Below are 22,492 nucleotides of genomic sequence, written 5' to 3'. Positions count from 1 at the left end.
TGAGATCAGGCACACATTTGAAGAAATGTCAAGACCCTGCTGAAAGCCTCTCACATGCCCCAGGGACTCTACATTTCCACAGTTGTAGAAGCACTGTATTCTCACTTTTCCAAAGATTTCTGCTCTCTGTATTGAGTTATTTAAAGAAAACATAGATGATTGACAAAGAGTTTCAAAACTGTTTCTACTAGAAAACCTCTTGTATTTATTGGTATAATTGGCTAGTCTTTACTGTCTTAACTGTCAACTTTATACAACCGAGAGCACCTGGGAAAAGCGCCTCACTCTTTATAAGATTGGTCTGTGAGCATGTTCTGAGGGTGAATCTCTTTATTTTTAATGATATATAAGGGACCATCTCATCCTGGGTTGTGATGTCCTAGGCAGAGTTTGGGTTGGAGTTATATAGGAGAGAAGAAATCTGGTTGTAAGCAAGGAGCATCTAAGTATTTGTTTCTCCCTGATCTTGACTATGGGTTTTATACATGCTCCCACCCCGCCCCCCAATGATGAACTAGATTCTAGAATTCTAAGATAAATAAAAGCCCTTTCTTCCCCTAAGTTGATATGTTATCACAGCAAAGAAAATTATCTTTGTTAGGGTTTCAATATAACCATACATAACCAAAACATAACCAAAAACAGCTTGGGGAGGAAAGAGATTACTTACTTCCACATCATGGTTCATCATGACAGAAAATCAAAGCAGGAACCTGGAGACAAGGGTTGATGCAGAGACCATAGAGGAGTGCTACTTACTGGATTGTTCACCGTGGATTGTTCAGCCTGCCTTCTTGTAGAAGCCTGGACCACCAGCCCAGGGATGATACCCATAAAAGGGTGGTCCCTCCCTCATTAATCACTAATTTTAAAAAAGTCCCACAGGTTTTTTTTCATAGGCCAATTTGATGGGAACATTTTCTCAGCTGTGTTTTCCATTTTCCAAATGATTCTAACCCGTGTCAAGTTGACATAAAATGAGCCAGCACATCACCAAAACTAGAACAATTGGTGATTTGATCCCTTCACTTGGCGGTTCGTGACAGGATAGCAATGAGAGAGAAAAAAGAAAAGAGACAAGAAGGAGCAGCTAGGAAATGTAAGCAGTGGTTGTTTTGAATAGCTTTCCCATGAACTTTTCCATAGAAAGTCGTTACTTTACAACTATTCCAAGAGTGCTCAAAGGCAGTATAAGAAAAGTTTGAGCATTCCTTCGAAGGTCAGAAGGCAGCAGAACTGAGATCAAAGTTAGGGCTATCTGCCCTGTCAGATCTGCTCTTTTAACCACGTCAGGACAAGAATGGGGTTGGGTGAGACAGGTAGCTCAGTGGGTAACGGCAACTTGTTCCCAAGACCAATGTCTTGAGTTCAACCCTCAGAACTCAGATGGTGGTTGTTCCACAGAACAGATTTCTACACTTTGTAGCTTTTCCATGGGTTGTGCAAACACAAGAAAATAAGGAAATAAATGCAACAGAAATTAAACAAACAAAACAGGGAACAAGAATGCTGACCAACCCCACCCGGAGTTTCCTTTCCCAGGATCACTTGGCCATGTTCGGCTCTGGAGCCCGATGTGTGGTACAGCCCTCTTGGCAAAGCCTGTGATGACTGTCACTGCATTGGAGTTTCACATTTCCTGACCCTGCTATAGGACTAAGTGAAAGAGAACAGCTGGGTTAATGTTCAAACTAAAGAAAACTCAAACAGAATCATGGTGTGGAACCAATGTTTTCTCCTCTGGATTGTCTTCAATATTCTGAAAATTTGGTAACATTTTGGTTTGAGTATTCCCTTTCAACACATTAGGTTTCTGCTTGTACAAGGTGAAGATTTGGTACATATAGGTTTGCACCTTTAAAAATTAAATGTGATATGCACACAAGGATCAATGGCACATGGCCATCAAAATAGACGGATGTTGGAGAGAAAGGACTGACTGAGTGTTTCAGGTTCTGGGGACAACATAATCCAGGCTTAGGCGTCCTCCTAGGGTCAAATGAAACTGGATAGCACTGGCTTTCAAAGGGTCCTGAAAAGAGAGGGGTTCCCTGGAGGAGGCAGCAGGGTTCATGCAACACAACTCTTGCCCTGGCTACTATGGGACAATTCAAGGCTATCATCCAATTGGTTTATGTCCTTTTTGAAAGGGGAGCTTTAAGTGAATAGATTTCAAAGATGGCCATTCAAGCTGCAGGGATTTGTCTCCAGAGGCAGGCTTCTTTATTAACTGGAAGGCTCCCACTAAGGCAGAGTGAATAAGGGACTCCCTTTACCAACAAGCCACTAACCCCTACCCCTGGTAAACTTTCCACTTTTTTCATAGACTTTCCCACTAATTTGTAGGAAGTACAATCACTCTGCAAGAGAACCAATCTTCAACAGTTGAGGGAAGCTAGGCGCAGAGGTAGAATTTACTGTTATAGACCGGAAGCTTGTGACATAAAACTAAAATGAGATGTCTATCTAAAATGAAGCAATTCGTCTGGTGATTTATAAAAGGCGTATGACATCTCTGCTCAGAGCACAGTCAGCTGCTTGGTCACTCTTGCACCTCTGTGTAAAATCTCCAGCATATGGGAACACTCCCCCAGCCAAGACTAGGAAAGGGATCACATGATTTGAGGGGACCTGTTGTTCTGTGACACATCTTTCTGTTGTTAAAGCTTTCTGATTCTCCAATGGGTGTCGCAGCTTCAGATATCCTTGAACAGAGTTTTGGAATTTTGTTTCTTGTGCAATTTTGCCTCTTCAAAGCTGATGCTTAGATTCTCCCTCATACTCACAGGATGCAAGGTGCTGCCCAAGACAACTTTTTCTTTTTAACTCTGGAAGAGTCAAAACCTATGCAAAATTAAATAACTACACTTTTAATGCAGATCATAGGAGTTAATTTTTCTAATGTTATGAATTCTAGTATAACATACAACTACATTGAGTTTGAAATATAATCTGAGCTGTATGATTTGGGCCTTGAATTATTGCCATTTTTTTTTTTGTAAAAATTGTTACATGGGATACCCAGAAATTAATATTCTTGAATAAAATGTCTACCTTTTTGTCCTTCTTTTTAACTATTTGAAATTTCTTGGCTTTTGCATTTAGAATGTAAAATTGATAGTTATCATGACTATCGACCATTTTTAGAGTACATTTACAGCCATGCTAGCAAACTCTTTCACACAAACGGCACAACTTAAATACATAAAGGATACAAGGGCAGAGTTATTGACAGTTACATCTGGAGTGCTTTCAGGAATGTAAAAGTGAATAACCAGATATTTTCAGTCAGTCTGAATAGTTTGTCTTTTTCAGACGCACATTGCAAAGGGCAGCTTCATTGTCATGAGATTAGTGATCATGCACCAATACCAGAATGCTAGGAATGCTGCAGAAGCCTGGCTCCTCAGCCATGTCTCTGCACTTGAAGGCTTAACTAATGCTAACTGAAACATATGTCATGAAAATAATTTAGGCAGAAAGGGCGGTTTTGAACCTGAACTTTGCTGTCTTAGTTTTCACATTGATTTTACATGTATTATGTGCTCAGAGTTCAAAGACTAGCATGGCATAAGTAAGAATGGTGCTCAAGTTCTCTGTCCTGTATCCACATCTCAGAATGCATCATTGAATCAATCAGTGTGGACATGGCCTTGTGTCTGGCAATGCCAAGTTAACCCCTGGTCTGTCTGTCCACAGTAAGGAAACTCTTCAGCAAAACCAGCAGGAATTATGCTTGGGTAGGTGAGCCAATGACTCAGGGAGACAGTGTCTCTGGATGGCTCAATTGCTCCTAAGAGTCTGACCCCTAGCTGGGCCAATCCTCAGCTCTGAGCTCATTGTCCCTGATTTGTCTGCCCATGTGGTTTTAGTCAGCTTGCAGAATCACCCTCATGATGATGGAAAATTTTCAAGGACCTGACACCCCCAGAGTAGGCCTGGAAAAGAGCAAAAGAGATGTCCTAAGGCATACCAAGAAGGCATGGACACCACTGGATGGACATCTTCTTCCTGGCTCTGAGGAGGAAAACCCAATGGTCACTATGCACATGCAAGGTAAGGGGCCTTGTAGGCAGCTAGAAAATGCCGTTCTGTGGGTGGTGAAGGATGTGAGGCTTTTGGTTGGGGCCAAGTGACTTCTAAGAGCTTGAATTTGATATTAAAGAAACAAGTGGTCCTGGGAAGTGGTGCTGCCTACTTTTAACCCCAGCACTTGGCACTTGGGAGGCAGAGGCAGGAGGATTTCTGAGCTCCAGGCCAGTCAAGTCTACAGAGCGAGGTCCAGGCAAGCCAAGGCTACACAGAGAAACCCTGTCTCAAAAAAAAAAAAAACAAAAGAAAAAAAGAAAGAGAGAGGGGGAGAGGGAGGGAGGGAGAGAGAGGGGGGAGAGGGAGGGAGAGAGGGAAGGAGGGAGGGAGGGAGGGAGAAAGAAAGAAAGAAACAAAGTAAGAAAGAAGCAAACAAACAAATGTATCTGGCATGATTCCAGGCAATTCTATGAAACAGACATATCTGACCCCTGACCTCGTGAGGACCTCCTTTCCATTCCAAGACTGTGAAGATGAATTCAAACCGGAGCCATAAAGCTTCTCCTCCCTCCTCCTCTGCATCCTCCTTCCTTTGCTCCTGTGATCTTCTTGGTCCTGCTCTTCTTCTTCTTCTTCTTGCTTCTCTCCCCCCTCCTCTTCCTCTTCTTCCTCCTCCTCCTCCATCCTCATCTTTGTGTGTATGTGTGTGAGAAAGCCAGAGAGATGGAGGGCAGGCTCACTGAACCTGGAGCAGTGTGATTCAGGTAAACTGGCTGTCAGTGAGCTCAAGGGATCTGGGTCCTCCTAATGCAAACATGCCCTGCTCTTTGGTGGGTTCTGGAGATCCAAACGTAGTTCTTTATACTAATACAAGCTCTTAACCCATAAGCCATCTCCCCAGCTCCCAATGAGCCTTGTTTCAGAACACCGTTTTATTTAGAGTTTCTTGGGCGTCTTGCAGGAGGCACTGAGGATTGTTTGAATAACATAAAAAAGTAATAAAGAAGAAAAATATCCTTGCTCTGTTCACCCATGGTACCACAAATGAAGACTACCCAGCATCTCAGAGGTGTGCTGGCTGTCTTGGTTTACCTGATAGCTTATGTGACAATTATGGATAAAGTCAGACTGAGCCCAAGGTATGAGGTAGCAGCTAACAGGAACTAGAGTAAATGTCTGTCAGGGACCACTCCCTTTGTCTCCTTTACTTTTCCATTACCTATTTATTGAGGCCGTGTTAAAGATCCACCTTAAAAGTCTGGTGCCTTTTTAAACACAGGCTGCCTTTGGAAATCCTGGGACTCTGTGGCAATTTGTCCCTGGAATGAATGCAAATCTGGTTTCTAACCTGGCAGAGAACTCCTTGCAAATAAACATTGCTGGCTAGCTGCCTTAGGTAAATGTTGGGATTTAATAAGGAGAGGTTCCATGGTGATACAGAACCAACAAGAGAGAAACAAAAGTCGCATGCACTTTTTTAGCCATTGTCCTCACACTAGGCAGTTCCACAATCATCCTAGCATCTCTCACCCTTCATTGATTCATTTCGCTAGTCCTTAACATTGTGTTCCTTTTTTTCTTACCTTATAGTCTTTTGGCAGGTTTACATCCATTCTTGGAAGCCGCTGATTATGGAAAACAGGAGGTTGTACCTCCAGGGGGAAAATAAATATGCTTACATGAGCATGTGACTAAGTATGTAGAAAACAGAGCTGCTGAGCATGGCTGATGATAGAGTGGGTCATCGTAGCTGGTTGTGCCTTGACTAACAAATCTGTTTTTTTTTTTCTTTATAGAAAATTCTAAACAGGAAAGTATCCAGCAGTGGCTGGACTCCGGATTCTTGTAAGTGGTGTTTTACTTTATTTTTGCATGTCTGTGCACCTTATACATTTCTTTTGCAAAGCTCCATGAAAATAATGTGGGTTAACCATCCCTGGGATGGGCTCCCAGCCACGGATCACCAGGATGGAAGAAGTACAGGTTTTCATATTAACTGGGTACTTAAAGGATTACTCATTACTGCAAGAGCTATAGGTCAACTTAAAAGTGAAAAAAAAAAAAAAAAAAAAAAAAAAAAAAAAGAATGTTATTTGCATCCGACTGTGCATTCACTTTTAAAAGTTCTCTCAGTAAAATCAGTTTAATCACAAAAGCAACTTGGTAATAATTTCTTTACATTCACTCTTTCCATTCGCTGTTGGGCTCAAAGTACTTTTGCTTCTTTTCTAGCGTCTCTGTAAGTGAAAACTTCCAGCAAGCCATCAACCATTCCGGTAAGGCAAGAAAACCCAGAGCAGCTGTGCTTTGTGGAGCTGAATCCATGCTCATGTGAAAAACACCCGTGAGAATAGACTTCCCACAAGAAGACTTAGAGGAGGCTCTCAGAATTAGGTCTATCACCTCACTTGATTCTATAAGACCAGGCCTCAGAAAGTACAGCCATGTCCCCAGCAGCGGGTGATAGGCTGAAACCGGGGGTTTTGCTGCCATCAAACACTCAGTCTGTAGCAGGAAACTCTCTGGGTCTGTGCAGACATTTGCAAGGATGTAAATGTGTAAACAAAATTGTTTAACTATTCATAATATACTATAGTCTTTCTAAACCTATTTTCTCCCTTGTCTTTTGGTATCAAAATTATATTTCTATCTTTTATCTAATGATATATTTATTCTAGAGATGAACAAATGACTAAATCCTAAAGCAAACAGCAAAATAATTCTGAGACAGAAAATGTATCATACCACTTCACTGGGATTTGATACTAGCATTATTAAAGTAATGAGTGCAGGCCTCATGGATTCCATCCTTATTAAATGAAAATAGCAGACTTCGTGGGATCTGAGATTGCTCCACTGTAAAATATGCTTTTTATATAAACACCCTTCAGGTGGATCAGATGAAATCTGGTGATTAAAAATGAAAATTGGCATCAACTCCAAGACATGTTGATCATAGGTGTTAAAATAAGTAAGTTTCTAGAATTGATTAAATACCTAAAGGATATATCTAAATATGACTTAGACCAGGAGTATAGTGTTTAGAGAGAAAAGTATTACTTGTATAGTAACTGACTTGCTGCTCTTCGTTACTGCACATCCTCCACCACCATCTTCAATTAAGAGGGACTACTGCTTGCCAGCATACATTGGGACATTTTGCTTTAAAACCTTTACATTAAAAATATCATTGAGGGCTGGAGAGATGGCTCAGTGGTTAAGAGCACCACCTGCTCTTCCAGAGGTCCCGAGTTCAATTCCCAACAACCACATGGTGGCTCACAACCACCTGTAATGTAATCTGGTACCCTCTTCTGCTGATAAAGCATTCATATGCAGCAAATTAAATAAATAAGTCTTTAAAAATTATCATTGAAATTTCCTCCTTCACTCAGTTGCTCTACATTTTAAGTTTATTTCTTGTTCTCTGACAGCGTCATCACATATCGAATGAAATCTAGTCATCACCCTCATGCCCTCTTGTCATTTCCGCTCATCTCCTTCATCATTTCACCCTTCTTCTCAGAAGGTCCCCTCCTAATTTCCTGTCATATTAGTGTTCTTCTGAATTTAGTTAGGGTTGCTCCAATGAGCATGGGTGAAAAGTAAATACTGAATCATACACTCAATCAGAAGGTACATGACGGAGGACGTGATACCCTTTCCTGACCACCATTGGCTGTCAGTAATCACTCGGGGAGGTGGAGTTTATGAACCCTTCCCTCTCCCATGGTAAAAATAACCACAGGCCCACTCCTGTGTAAGTTTCTATACCTGCAGTGGCTTCGTTGAATGCAAGGCTGTATTGCTCCACATTAGTCTTTTGACAACACACCTAGTCATGCACTGGTCCTTCCATTCTTTCCACTCTTCTTCCTAGATAGACCTTGAGCCTCAGAGAGAGCTGTGTATGACTCAGTGTGGGATAAGCATTAATCATCCTTTACTCTGCACACTGATTAGTTATATGGTTCTGTATTTAATGTTGTAGGTTATAACTAGATGTTTTTCTGTTGACAGATAAGGAAACCATTAATCTATGGATAGAAACATGGGGTTTTAGAAAGCAGTTTGACCACATTTCATTTTATTTTTAGCAGAAGGCCTCCATGATGTCAAAATTTCTGAACATTTGTTTCTAATAAGTTGAATATGGCGACCTCTCTATTCAAGGAAGTGACAAAAGCATAGGTATATTTCCTAGCATAGATCTGTCTTTGACTCTTACCCATGTCATACTGAGAGGCCAGCACTGTTCCTTCCTTTGGTCACACTGTATTTTAACATTTCACTTCCTGGAAAATACAATTTGTGGCCTGGACTCATCAGAGCCAAGTTGGTGAACCACAAAGGCACAGGCAGGATGGAAGCAGGGTCTCTGTGTGCCTCTGAGGTCACAGGGGCACAGCTTCTACTTGGCAGCTCCGTGGTCTTCAGGAAGGCATTTAAAAATAGAAGAGCATCTACAAACTAACTTGGAATGCAAAACTTTCAACATCTTCCTACCATCAATCCTCAGTGTGTAAGTGTGAGATAGTGTATCTTTAGGTGTGTTCTGTTAGAACATTTGATCTTAAGAACTGATGTTTATGCATTGTATATCGTTTATAAGCAGATATTAGCCACATAATACAGGATGACCACACTATAATACACAGACCTAAAGAAGCTACATATCAAGGAGGACCCTAGGGAGGATGCTTAATTCACATTAAGGAGGACAAATAGAATAGACACCGCACGTAAGTGGTTAAAGAGAAGGAACAGGACGGGAGCCTAGCATAGAGATCCACTGAAAGACTCCACCAAGTGGGGGATTGAAGCAGATGCTAAGATTCATAGTCAAACTTTGGGGTGGAACTCAGGGAGTCTTATGGAAGAGTTGGGGGATAGAAAGACCTGGAGGGGACAGGAGCTCCACAAGGAGACCAATGGAGCCAATAAATCTGGGCCAGGGGTAGGGAGATGCTACAGAGACTGATGCACCAACCAAGGACCATACATGGTGAGGACCTAGATCCCCTGCTCAAATAGGTATCATAGTCGCCTTGTGGGTCCCATAATATGGGAAGTAAGGGCTACCTCTGACATGGACTCTGGTGCCCACTTGTTGATCACTTCCTCCTGACAGAGCAGCCATGTCATGCAACAGAGAAAGTGGATACAGGCAGTCCAGATGAGAACTGATAGGCTAGGGGTAGGAGGGCTCCCCCTTTCTGAGCTCTAGAGGATAAGGGAGTGGGGATAAAGGAGGGAGGGTGGGGGACCTGAAGGAGACAAGGGATGGGGCTACAATCTGGATGTAAAGTAAATAAATTAAAAATAAAAAATTCAAAACTAAAATTATTTTAAAAACATGAAATTAAATATTCTGATAAGTAGTTTTATTAAAAGCCAAGCGTGGTTGCACATGCCTGTAATCCCAGGGCTCAGGAAGGCAGAGGCAGGTGGATCTCTGTGAATTTGAGGCCAGTCTACTCTACAAAGTGAGTCCAGGACAGCCAAGGCTACACAGAGAAACCTTGTTTAAAAACAAAACAAAAAGTTGTATGAAAAAAAGGGTGGGAGCTGGAGAGGTGGCTCAGTGGTTTATTACACTGACTGCTCTTCCAGAGGATCTGGGTTCAATTTCTAGCATCCACATGGCAGCTCAGAACTGTCTATAACTCCTGTTCCAGGGGATTGGACCCCCTCACACAGACATACATGCAGTCAAAACACAAATGTACATAAAATAAAACTAAATAAATCATTTTGAAAAAGAAAAGAAAAAAGAACGGATCTTTAACTTGTTGACTTGAGTCTCATAAAAATCATTCAGTGAATTTTGGCTTGAAAATACAACAGAATTTCTAACAATTTCTGAAATGGCCCTAACATGCTTCTGCCATTTTGTACTATGTATTTATGCAAAAATGTTCTCAGCATCAGTGATTATTAAATCAGAGTATCATTTAGGTCCAAAAAACACTGAATGCTCTGTAATTCCACACTGTAGCACATATTCAGAAGAAGTTTAGTTCTATACATAAAACTAAATGAACCGCTCAAATCTCATTAGTATGCAAATTTTATTTTAGTTTTAGTTTTCAAGATAAGATTTCTTTGTGTAGCACTCACTGCACTCACTATTTCTATAGCCCCGGCTGGCCTAAATCTCACATAGATCTTCCTGCCTCTGCCTCCTGAGTCCTGAGATTAAAAGCATGTGCCACCACTACCTGGCATACTTCTCTTTTTAGTTATAAAATTATATTACATATAACTATTTTATATGTGTGCCTATTTTATATACCCAGGTGCTTTGGTCATTGTTCTATTGCTGAGAAGAGGCATTATGACCAAGCCAACTCTTAGAAAAGATAACACTGATTGGAGCTTGCATAGAGTTTTAGAGGTTAGTCCATTATCTTCATGGCAGGATCATGGTGGTAGGCAGGTATTGTGCTGGAGAAGCAGCTGAGAGTTCTAATACATCCTAATCTTGAGAGAGAGGGGAGAGGAGGAGACTGGGCTGGGCAGGGACTTTTGAAACCATAAAGCTTGTCCCCAGTAATATACTTCCTCCAACTAGGCCACACCTCCTTCTAATCCTTTAAAATAGTGCCACTTTCTGTTGACTAAGCACACAAATATATGAGCCTGTGGGGGCCACTCTTATTCAAACCACCATACTATGTGAAAGGGGTTGTGACTGGAAGCTGCTCTGGAGAGGTACAGACATGTGCAGACTCTTGCTTTCAAGAATCCCACTCTTTCTAGATCATGGCAATTTGAGCATAGTTTAGGCTAACCCCACAATGCAGCTCTATAGTTTTAGCTCTTTCTCCTTCTTATTCTATTTTCATCCAATGTCTCCTAAGTTAAAGTCTTGTTCAGACGGCCTCTTGTCATTCTCTATGGCCTTCCTAAGTTCTATATTCTCTTCTGTAGGAAGATACAGTCTGTCTTGTAAACAACAGTTACATTTCTCCTTGGTCCCACCACTGGCCCTTGGCTGATACTGCCTCAGACTGTTCAAGATCTGATACTCCTTCTTTAAAAAGTGGAATCCTAACCACAGTATGGATCATCTCTAAAGCCAGTGGCCCAAAACTAATCAAAAGGGTCTGAATAGAATGCAAGGATGATGTTATCAGGATAAAAAGTTTTCTCAGAAGACTAGACCTAATCAATGAAGAACTGAGAAAACAATGAGGCAAAGCAAGAACGTTTAATGTGATGGAAGTAATAAGAGTTCGGACAAAGACAAAGAAATGAAAGAAATCTAAATGTATGCAGGACAGCACATGGAAAGAGGTCATTCTAAAGAAATGTGCAGTGAGGGACACAGACATTGTTTTAAAATAAGATATACTCAAATGATAAATCTCTGAAGTTCCAGAAAGGAGGAATCAAACACAGTCTCAGGATGAATGTGGCATCAAAGTGTTGTCTAAGGTCTGATTTCAAGTGCATGGGTAACTGTAACTGAGGTCTGGCATCAGTAAGATTTTAATGTTATGTCTTTGCTTAGATAAGAGTCATGAACACATTTTGATGAGCATCTCTACTTTTTACTACAACTAGCAAACAGATGTCCTGGTGCTTTCTTGGCTATGGGAGAAGCTGTTGCATAGTGAGCAAAAACCATTACAGACTCAGGCTTTAGATGGCAAGGGATTTCATAAACGCCAACGCTGGAGTGGGGAGGAAGGCAGCGCCACTCAGAAAGTGAATGGACATAGGGCAAGGACAAAAAACAAACCAAACAAACAAACAAAAAGCAATTCCAAGCAGCTTTATGATTCTGAATGCCAGTATTAGCCAATATGTAAGAGTCTGTTTTGGATAAGAATATGGGCTAATCATTTTCCATATAGAGGAACACCCTGCTGCAGATTAGCTCTAAAAGTGTCCTGGTCAGGCAGGAGTTAAATTTTCAGAAAGCTGCAGAATGCTATTATTTTAGAGCACTGCACAAACTGTAATTTGATTAGTCTATTGGACGATATTCCAAAGAACCAAATGTCTTCCATGAATCAGTCAGAAATGCTTAGGAAAACCAAAATAAAAAATGTGTTCTAAGCCAACAAAGGTGCTAATTAGTGCCTTCTGCATATCTGACTGCATCTTCTCCAGTAATACATCGTGCAGAGTTAAGTGCGGTATCTGCTGCTTCAGATGGCACAAGTCCACCTAACAGTAGGGAGGATGGCTAGAGATTATATCTAGAAGAAAGCAGAGTGAGAATTTTAACCACGGAAGGGAATGGAATCAACAGAGCAGGGACTTTTGTTCTCACTTTATTTCCCCCTCCCCACCCTGGAACCAGTCCTTAGAGAATTTGTGGGTAGCAGGAATTTGCTCACCCTTGCTTTAGCTTCTCAAAACGCTCTCAGCCAGTATTAGAAATCAAAGGCCTGATCCTGGAGAGGGAAAATGGTAGAGAAAGCATCAATGCTAAACAGGATGGAGCGTGGCACTGAAGGTATTCAGCTAGCAGGGCATGGCATTGCCTCATAGATGCAGGTATGTCAGTGCGTTCTACCTTCTGCACAGCCAGGCTTAAGCCTGATGCCTACAGACATTTCCAGTGATCAGGGGTGATTGGGGAAGGTTTTCCCTCCTGTTGTCCTGTTCCCCTGGCTTTAGATTCTTGCTCTGATGGGAGGTAACAAATGCTTTGAGAAGCTGGGAAGATAATCACTAATGAAGCAGGCAGCATAGAGACTAGAAAATTGGAACGTAGGCTGCCGTCAACAGATTGCTACCCCAAAGACACCTGGGCTGCTTCAGCAGTCTCTTCCAAGTTTTATGGAAAGTCTTGGAGTTCCGATCCATGTGTGTACTGGCACATTGTGGGCCACCAGCTTGTCCTTCTTCTTCAGGCTCATCTTGGAAATGGGCTAGAGAAGCCTTGACCTTCACAAGCCCAGCCTCGGCCTCTGGGAAGTTTATCTTACAAGTCAGAAAATGGGGATAAAAACAAGAAACAAAACAAAACAAAACAAAAACAAACAAACAAACAAACAAGTGATAGTTTCACACTGCCCTCAGCAAGACTCTCGACAAGTGTGTCCATGTGTTAGAAGGCCAGCCCTGGTTTCTGCAGATTGAAGACAGCAATACACAGAAGCACTATGAAAACAGCATTTGATCTCCTCGGACTGAGGGGGGATGAGGAATATGGACTAGAACTCAGTGAGTGAGCCTAATACTTGTAATAATTATTTTTTTAACACATTTTTATTGAAAGATAAAATAATTCATATTACATCTCATTTTCTATCCCACCCCATACATCCTCCCATTCCTCCCTCCCTCCCACTTTCACCCCAATCCCCCTTCCCTATGACTGTGACCAAGGGGCCCCTCCTCCCCCTGAATATGGTGCTAGGGTATCAAGTCTCTTCTTTGGTAGTCTGCTATCCTTCCTCCGAGTGCCATTGGGCCTCCCCAACAAAGGGACATGGCCAAATATAGGGCACCAGAGATCCTGTGAAAGTCAGTCCCCAGTCTCCACTTATCTGTGGAGAATGTTCTGTCCCTTGGTTAGATCTGAGTAAGGGTTTGATGATGGTTGCATGTTTTGTCCTTGGTTGGTGCCTTTGATCAAGCAGAACCCCTGGGCTCAGATCCACCCATCATAATGTTCCTCTTGTAGGTTTCTAGGACCCCCTGGATCCACTTACTTCCCTATCCCCTATATTTTTCTCACCTAGAGTCTCAATAGGATGTTCTCACCTCTATCCCACTTTCCTGGTAGGTGCAGATTTTGATGGGACCTGCCCCTTGGGCTAGTGTCCAGTTGTAAGTGAGTATATACCATTTGAGTCTTTCTGCTTCTGGGTTAACTCACTCATTATGATCATTTCTAGTTCAATCCATTTGTCCACAAATTTCGGGAATTCCTTGTTTTTAATAGCTGAGTAGTATTCCGTAGTGTATATGTACCACAGTTTCTTTATCCACTCTTCTACTGATGGACACTTACTTGTAATAATTATTTAAGCTATTTTTTTTTAAATCAAGCTTATTTTTAAAAGTCTTGCTATTTTTTTTTTTTTTAAATCAGGCTTATTTTTAAAAGTCTCATTGGGTGTCTTGGGCTGGATTTTCTTCAGACTCTCAGTTTGGCAGAAGAGAGTGCTGTGTGCCTGAATACATGGTCTGGGCAAGATTGTGGTGTCTTTTCCAAAACTATTGAGAAAAGTATCAGATGTCTAGCAAAGCATTCAATAACTGCACGTGTGTATCAATGATGATGCAATTGAGCTAAGGTAGGGGCACCCTTCTAACTGTCGATGATGTTAAGCCTCGAAGGATGTGGCTCTTCCTTCAGCTGGTACCAGTGGTAGGCAGTTTCCATGTGTCCCAAGAGACCACGGGGCCCTCCACTGGGAGCAAGCTCGGCCCATATCACATTCCATAGAACACATGCTACCTTCAGGAATTTGTTTCCCCCCCTGAATGCTGCCCTTTGTTTCCTGGCAACCAGTTTGTTCCTCACTACAGTGTCAAGGAGAGGGCTACTTTCTGTTGTATGTGGTTACTGAAATCTCATGAAGACGTCTAGGGCAAGAGGATCCAGAGTCCAGTGACTAGAGGTTTCTGGGTGACTGGATTTTCTGCAGGGTTATGGTTTTTTTTTTTAGTGTAGCAAAGCTAAGCTAGTTCTTCTCATCAGCATCAGAAAATGGATTATTTCCTCTCTGACAGTTTGAGCAGTTCACTGTGCCATAGTGCCAGACCCCTGCCTGGATATATACATTCATTCACATTTTTGAGGAAACCCACAACAGACAACAAGACTAAGGCAGCAGAGGAACAGTCACAGGGCAAAGTATGCAGCTAAATGTCCCAGAACCACAGAGTTCTTCCACTGGAAGACTGGTACAGAGAGGGAGGGAGGAAGGGAGGGAGGGAGGGAGGGAGGGAGGGAGGGAAAGAGAAGATACAAGCAAGGGATAACAATCGGGATGTAATCTGAATAAATTATAATAAATTAAAATTTCTAAAAAGCAAAGCAAAACAAAACAAAAACAAAACCAGAATTCTCCTGATGAGCTAGCCCACCATGCACTCACTTGGTGGATCACAAAATAAAAATAGAGACCGTCCTGATGGAAAGAGAAGAGGAAAACAGGAGGGGAGTTTACTTAAAATGTTAAACAGAATGTTTTTATTTCCATTTGGCAACTTGCTGCTTAATTCATCATGGCATTGTCTTCATGCAATTGCCTAAAATTTGTACTGTGCTTACTTTTATGATGAGATTAATAAGGTGGTAAATCAGATTTCTCTCGTGACGTCACTCAATTGTCTGTGATTTTGTGTTCTTGAGATGCTTCAAGACAGAATTGGTTTTGGTGAGCAAGTGTGCAGCTACAGAATAACAATGCATGTCCAGGTGAGGGGTCAGTACTGAGTAGGCTATTGTTTATGACCTCTGGCTCATAGTGGTGTTTTAACGCAAAAACAGCTAAATGTAAGATCACATCCCCTAGGATATTCTGTAGAGTATTGATGAATTTTAGTGCAGTTATTGATTTCCCAACAGTATATACATTCCCCCCAAACTACTGTTAATTAAAAAACAAAAACCAAAACTAATTACTAGCTTTACAACAAATGTCCTTCACCTCATGTGAAAATCTGTCAGATGGAGACATAGAAAACCTATCTAGGCTCAGTGAAACCTGAATGTGATTGCTTAGTGATGACCGCTTTAAGAATAGGGTTGGGATAATTAGAAAGGGGCCTATACCCAGCTTCAGGTTGTGCCGCATCCTTTCAAATGGATTATATTTCTCAATGGATTATTCCAGTGAGCGTCCCACTTTCTTTGCTGTATAGTCTATACTTTTTCACTCTCACGACTCTTTAAAGTACAGTTCTACATGACTGATTTACTTAAATCCTCTGTTTAAGCTACTCATAGTGGCATATACATTTAATTCTAGGACTTGGGAGGGAGAGGTGGATGGGTTTCTATGAGTTTGAGGCTACCCCAGTCTACATAGTAAGTCCCAGGGATAGCCAGTGCTACATAATGAGACCCTGTCATAAACAAACACACCCAGAAACAAAACCATCAATTTACTCACATATCAATTATATACTTGCAGTATTTATCTTTCTAGATTTCTTAGAGGGATAGCTAAGCCTTTAAAATCTTCTCTAAAAGATGTATATTTCTTGGCCTGGTATGATGCTATGTATCTATATTCCAAGCACTTGAGAGCCTGAAGTGGGAGAAATTTTACATCAAGTCCAGCTAGGAGTATATAGAGAGACCTTATCTTACAAAAACAGCAGCAGTAACAGTACCATGTGAGATTTCTAGCTGAACACTCCAACACTGAAATCCACAGTCAAGTTCCTAGAAACCTTGAAGTCATTCAGTGAGTGACTACCTAAACAGTAATCCTGCCTCCAGACTAAAGCCTTTTATTGCATCCAACTGCCTTCCCTGTTCTTCCCTCAGCGGAGTTTTCTCATTCAAACCTTTTTTTTTTTTTCTTGTAGAGGAAAGCCTTATCTTTTACACAGTACAGGTGGTAACAGCTAAATTCATTGTACATGTCACATGGTATAAGAGATGTGAGAAGTCTGGTGGTCATTCTGATACATTTGCCATGATCTTCCATGCAGATATTGTTGACATGTCATGTTGTGACACAGTCTGAATACTGCAGTGACACCTGAGAGTCCCCTGGATGTCCAAGAACTGTTTATCCCCCAGCACCATTCTTCCTGCATCCTCTAGGCAACTGGACCCTCAGCACCATCTTTATCATGTACAATGTTTTGCTCAAAATACTGGATTTTCATATCCTGATACATAAATGTAAATTCCTCTTTTGGCTTTCAATACACTGTGGGACATTCTGCTGGCAGTGTGGTGTTTGGAAAAGAGAGAAAACAACAGCAGCAAAACAAAATAAGCTATGGCATTTTACCTGCCACGAGAAGTTTATGTAACCATGCTGTCTCCCTTTTTTTTTTTTTTCCTTCCCTTAAGTGTAAAACAAAAAGCCCTATTTTAAGGACTGATTGTGAGAACTTAGAAGATTGTATAGGGGCTAGATATATAACTTAGCAATTAGGAACACTTGCTGTGGTTTTGCCAATGATCCTGGTTTAGATTCCAGCACCCACATGGTGGCTTAAAACCATCCTTAACTCTAGTTCCAGGACATCTGATGCTCTCTATTAGAATCCTCAAATGCATTGTATATACCTATATGGAGGCGAACAGACACATAGAATAAAATAAGTAAATCTAAAAAATTTGATTAAGATTGTTTAAGTGGCAAGTTTAGCACAGTACTTCACCCAAAGTTAGTACAAAATAAGTGATGTTATTGCCATAACCAATAGTAATAAATTCCTTAACTTTGCTATGTGGTCATAGAATCATGACAGTTCCTATGAATTCTGTTGAAAAATAAGAATGGGACCTAAACTAGAAGGCTATGTAAAGGATTGCATGATACAAAGGAATGGTAGAGCTTGACACATGCATGCATGGTAGCCTGCCCTTGGCCTTGCCCTTCTATCTACAATCGTCAAAAAACACCCTTGGTGATCGCTTGGGAATAGGCCCAAAATGATGTGTTGCACTTGTTGCAGATTACATTTTGTCTCTAACAGTGTCACCCCTTTATCCAGAAAATTCTAACTACACTTCAAAGTCCAAATGTCATCTCCTCCTGGAAATCTTTGCTAAGTTTCCTGTTGGCTGCTGACCCCACTTCCCAGCTCCCCACACTATGTGTTCCCCTCCTCCCCTACCACTCAGCATCTGTTGCACTATATCTTGTACAGTGCGGAGCTACCGTGGCAGGTAATACTCCTGGATAGGAATCATAAAGGCTCACCTGGAGGTGAGAAGCCCTCTCCAGACAGAAATGACAACCACATATAGCCCTATCTTTTTTTTTTTTTCTTGTAATTGCAGCTTCTTTGCATGAACAAGGAATGGTTCAAATGACTGTGAAAGACTACATGAGGTAGGTAGCAGAATCAGTCACTGCCCTCTGAAGTTTGACAGCTACCTCATTGATAAATGAAGTCAAAACAGTGTTAGTGATTTCTTCATAATAAGTCTATAGATCTTGGGAGCTCATGAAATGTCATCTTAGCCACTATGATTAGGGCATTTTTTTTTTTCAAGCATTGTCAGGATTAGAGGTTTCCTTAAGTATCACAAAGCAAAGAGGATTAAATCAACAAATGCTGACCTGATATGAAACTTAATTATAATATTTATATAAATGCATCCTACTGCAATGTATTGGTTGACTCATGGTTTTGTCTGGAAAGGGATGTTGCTCATCATACTGTTTACTGAGTGTTTAGATATTGCTGGGAAGGCAGGGTGTCTCTAACTAAGAAGAGAGTAGATTTCAGAGTGTGCTCCTCAGCACAGCTGCATGAGCTGGACCCTTAGTCTAAAAGCCCAGCTCGGCCATAATGAATTGAACATCTCAGGTGAAATTCAGAACTGTGTTTTGCAAATCCTTCAGAGGACTCTAAGGCACAGACTAGTTTAAAGATGTTGGGACTGACTGAGTTCTGTGAGGCCAGGAACTACTTCTTGTTCTTGGATCATCCTTGTAATTTCAGAACATTCCAAAAAATTAAAAATGTAATGCCAAGGTGCACACAGTCCACAATTCTTCCTCCCTTAGGCGATGGTAGCTTTGATCTTAAACAATCACATGATTATAAGACACCCAAAAAAAATCTCCTAGGGAGTTCAAAGACAATGTTGGGAAATGGATTCATCGATACACTCCTGCCTCCACAGCTGGACCAAAACAACAATGTTCATGGATTTTTCTAGATCTAAGGCTGGAGCAGCTTCTGTGTTGTTCTATTGAATAGTGCAAAATGGATGTAACCCTCAAATTTAAAAAGAAAACTAAAATAAAAAAAAAAGAGATGAGGTGTGATAGCTTGCCTCTCTGATGGTGTGATAAAACACTGATCAAAAGTAACTTAAAGGAGGAAAGGGTTTATCTGGCTTACAAGTTACAGTCCTTCCCTTAGGAAAAGCAGGAACTCAAGGCAGCAGGATGGAGCAGGCACTGAAACAGAGATCACATAGGAATACAGCTTGCTCCAGGTTCACCTGCCTGGATGCAGTAGACTGGGATTTCCTCCCTCCATGAGTAATCAAGAAAATGCCCTATACGTATTCCCACAGGCCATTCAAATGGAGGCAAATCCCCAGTAGAGGTCTTTAGTTTGTGTGGCAAGTTAAAAAAAAAAACCCTAACCACTACATAAGGCAATAAATTAGAGGATATATATTTTCCCCTTCCCTCAAGATCTATGGTCATTTAAAAGTAGAACTCCTATTATTCAGAAACATGTTATTTCTCATCTTTAATGAAAAGAAACATTAAACAGAGATGCAGGGTCCAGATGTTCTCACGTGGTATGGACAGGACTAAAACAAATTTAACAACTCAAGTTAAGTAACTTCGTCTCCTTGGGAATATTGACATCTGCAGAGTGTTGTTTGATAAATTTTAATTGTATGCCAACTGTCTACTATGATCCATGATATACCTGAGCTATACAAAACAGAATTATATTATAATACAGTTCAATTTTCTTTTGAAGTGCTTTAAAATGCATTGCAATACATGCATACTAGATATGGGGATTCTTGTTGTCTGAGGTAGTAAGGGAATTCATTAGACTTGCATATGGTTAGCCACAGGAGCTCTGGGGACACAGGTTAGAGACTGTTAGCCATGAACTATGAAATCCTTCTTCATTGTGAGAGAGTACGTGGAGTACTTCCAATGGTTATTTGCTGTACATATTTCATCACATAATACCAACTTCTTCCCCCAAGTTGGAGCCTAGTAAAGCTGTGTTCCCGAAAGGTCCCCCAATGATTTGCCATCTGTCAGGAGTGAGACATGCTGTCACCTTTATAATAAGCACTCGCAGGCACCTAACATTTAAATTCTCACACCTTCTACAACAATGCTTGGAAAGGAAGAGTGTCTCTGTGCTGTACACACTGCCTCCTCCCAAGGTGTGGCCACTGTGGGGTTATGAGAAACAGGAGGAAACACAAAGGGAAATCATTATCAACTTGACTCATCCTCATCTTCATCTTCTTGCATTCTAGATCTCTGCACCACTTCTCAGAGACTCCTACTCTGTCCAGAGGGACGAGTTTCAACTCTTGCTATTCCACCACAGGTCTCCCCCAAAGGTATGTGACTTCCTGGCACTTTCATCCAGATAGATGATTCAGCTCAAAAACTGGTTTTGTGAAATTATACATAGGTACTTGAGAAATACTTGTTGAATTAATGGATGAGAGGGAGATCAAATGATTTCCAAACCCAATTTTCAAGAGCATATTAAAGGAGGCAGTGAAATTGGGAAGGAGGTTAACTATTACTAGGAAATAGTCAACAAATGGCCAAACCATGCAGTTTCTGGAATTTCATTCATTGACAAAACAAGTAGGATGTGTACAGACTGCAGCTCTACCTATCAGAACTATCACTGGGTCATACTTGAAGGCAAAACTACAGACTACAAAAAAGAAACAGATACCACATTGTTATTGACAATAGTAGCAAGTAAAATTTACAAAGTTTGTCTATCCTTACCTAGAAAAAGATCTGGGAAGAGACCCATGGACTTGGTAGAATGAGGTAAGGGCTCAGTACAAAGACTGACACATAATAATTTGCTTTTAAAAAGATGAGTTCATTTTGTTTACTTCTTGTTCAATAAATATATTGCAAGTTAATACATTTTTGTGATTATTTGATAATATGTTTAATGACGAGCCAATCAATATTCACATTAGTGGCCATGACACTGAACCCTTTGGAAGTCAGAGACAGTGGTTGTTAACTTGTGTCATTAAGTACCTAGCCCCAGGAGCTTAGAATACTACAGATGTTCAATACAGATTAGTAAAAATGGATTGAATAAAGATTTATACAGTGGGGTCAACAGATAATGAATTACATTTTCATGTGAAATTTAGGATTCTTTCCAAACTAATTTCACATTGGAACCCTCTTTATATCAATTTGTCCATGGCATACAATCAACTGATTGTCACTGCAGCTTTCCAAATCACTTTAATGATTAAGGTATCTCAGCCAAGCCATTTAGATCCCTCACTGAGGGTTCCTAGCCTTCCTTTTCCTCTTTGATTGGGTCAGAAGGCAAATCACCAAATCTGTAAGTGACATTAGAAATCATGAACATGATACTGGTGGCATCAAGAAATGGGGTTTTCCCATGAGACTAATGAGACTGTAGCTCTGGAAAGAAAATTATCTAAAGAGTCTCCAATAAGCTCATGAGAGCAGAGTGGAAAGTAAAGGCAAACAGGAACCTTATGGAAGACACAAGAAAACCTGCTGAAACCTTATGAGAAATTTCAGTTCCCACAGAGTCCATGACATTTGAAAATTCAAACGCCAGAATTTTCTCAGTGAGACGTGAGTTAGTATAGATAACATTTCTAGATAATTGATTCTTAGTTTCTGTGCCAACACAGAGTAGAAGGATTTGACAAAGGGAATTCTTGTTTCTCAGCCAACTCAAGACAAAATATAAACAAACAACAAAACCCAGAACATATTCCAATCCCACCTATGGTCTTGAAAGCATTATTTGGAAATACTGATCCTATAAATGTGCATTCAGCAATATCCTTGGCAGATTTGTGTGGCTAAGGATGCCCTAGACTGATGCTTTAAAAATATTTTCCTTTGAGTCTCCATTCCCAGCCTGCTGTTGTTTCCTATTTCCTCAGTCGCCATCAGTTATTGTTTCAAAGTAATTGTCAGTGCACTGTCTATGATGTCTGTCCCCCAGTCCTTCTGCCCTGTCCGATTTCCTGCCCAGTGGGAAAGGAAAGCCAGATGGTTAAACTCGTGGTTTTGTTTGTAAAGCATAGGCAGGCATCCCTGGGTAGGGTGACTGACTATCTTTTAAGTGAGCTGTGTGAGAGTTCTAGCGAACTCACCATCTGTTTGTCTGTGCAAGTTCTTCTTCCACTCAAATTCTGAAAGACTGGGTGAGTAGAGGGAAAAAAATGAATGATGGTTAAATGGACTGTTATAGATAAAGGTATTCTTATTTTTATCACAGCATTCCTGAATGGCTGAAATTTTGGGAAGAAGATCCAGTGGAGATTCTCTTGGATCTGGGGTTTGGTGCTGATGAGCCAGACATCTGCACGCAAATTCCAGCCAGGTTCCTTGGTTGCAGCTCAGCAGCCAAAGGAATTAACATCCATGTTTTTCTTGAAGCACAGAAGCAGCGGATGGACTTTGAGAATCCTGACTTGTATGGTAAGAATGAGCCTGTGGCATTGCAACTCAGCACGTGGCACCATCTCCTGGGGAGGGCCTCAGTACCGGGCAGGAAAGACTATTGCTTGTGTGTGGTACCATTCAAACCCCCAAGTGGCTTGAAA

General features: G+C 41.0%; 1 protein-coding gene across 1 annotated transcript in view; it reads left to right on the top strand.

Annotated features, from left to right (window-relative positions):
- Window positions 1–3,553: 3,553 nt before the first annotated feature.
- Itprid1 (ITPR interacting domain containing 1) overlaps window positions 3,554–22,492 on the top strand; it is a 101,146-nt gene continuing 82,207 nt past the window's right edge. Inside the window, 6 exon segments of the mRNA XM_051151496.1 lie at window positions 3,554–4,056; window positions 5,826–5,874; window positions 6,262–6,305; window positions 17,975–18,026; window positions 20,168–20,254; window positions 22,165–22,367. Of these exon segments, the coding sequence (XP_051007453.1) occupies window positions 3,894–4,056; window positions 5,826–5,874; window positions 6,262–6,305; window positions 17,975–18,026; window positions 20,168–20,254; window positions 22,165–22,367 (598 nt within the window). The 5' untranslated portion in view covers window positions 3,554–3,893.

This window comes from Acomys russatus, chromosome 10 (assembly GCF_903995435.1).
Source record: "Acomys russatus chromosome 10, mAcoRus1.1, whole genome shotgun sequence".
Classification (NCBI taxonomy): Eukaryota; Metazoa; Chordata; class Mammalia; order Rodentia; family Muridae; genus Acomys; species Acomys russatus.
Note: the sequence above shows the minus strand (reverse complement) of the source record. Positions and strands in the feature narration are given on the sequence as shown.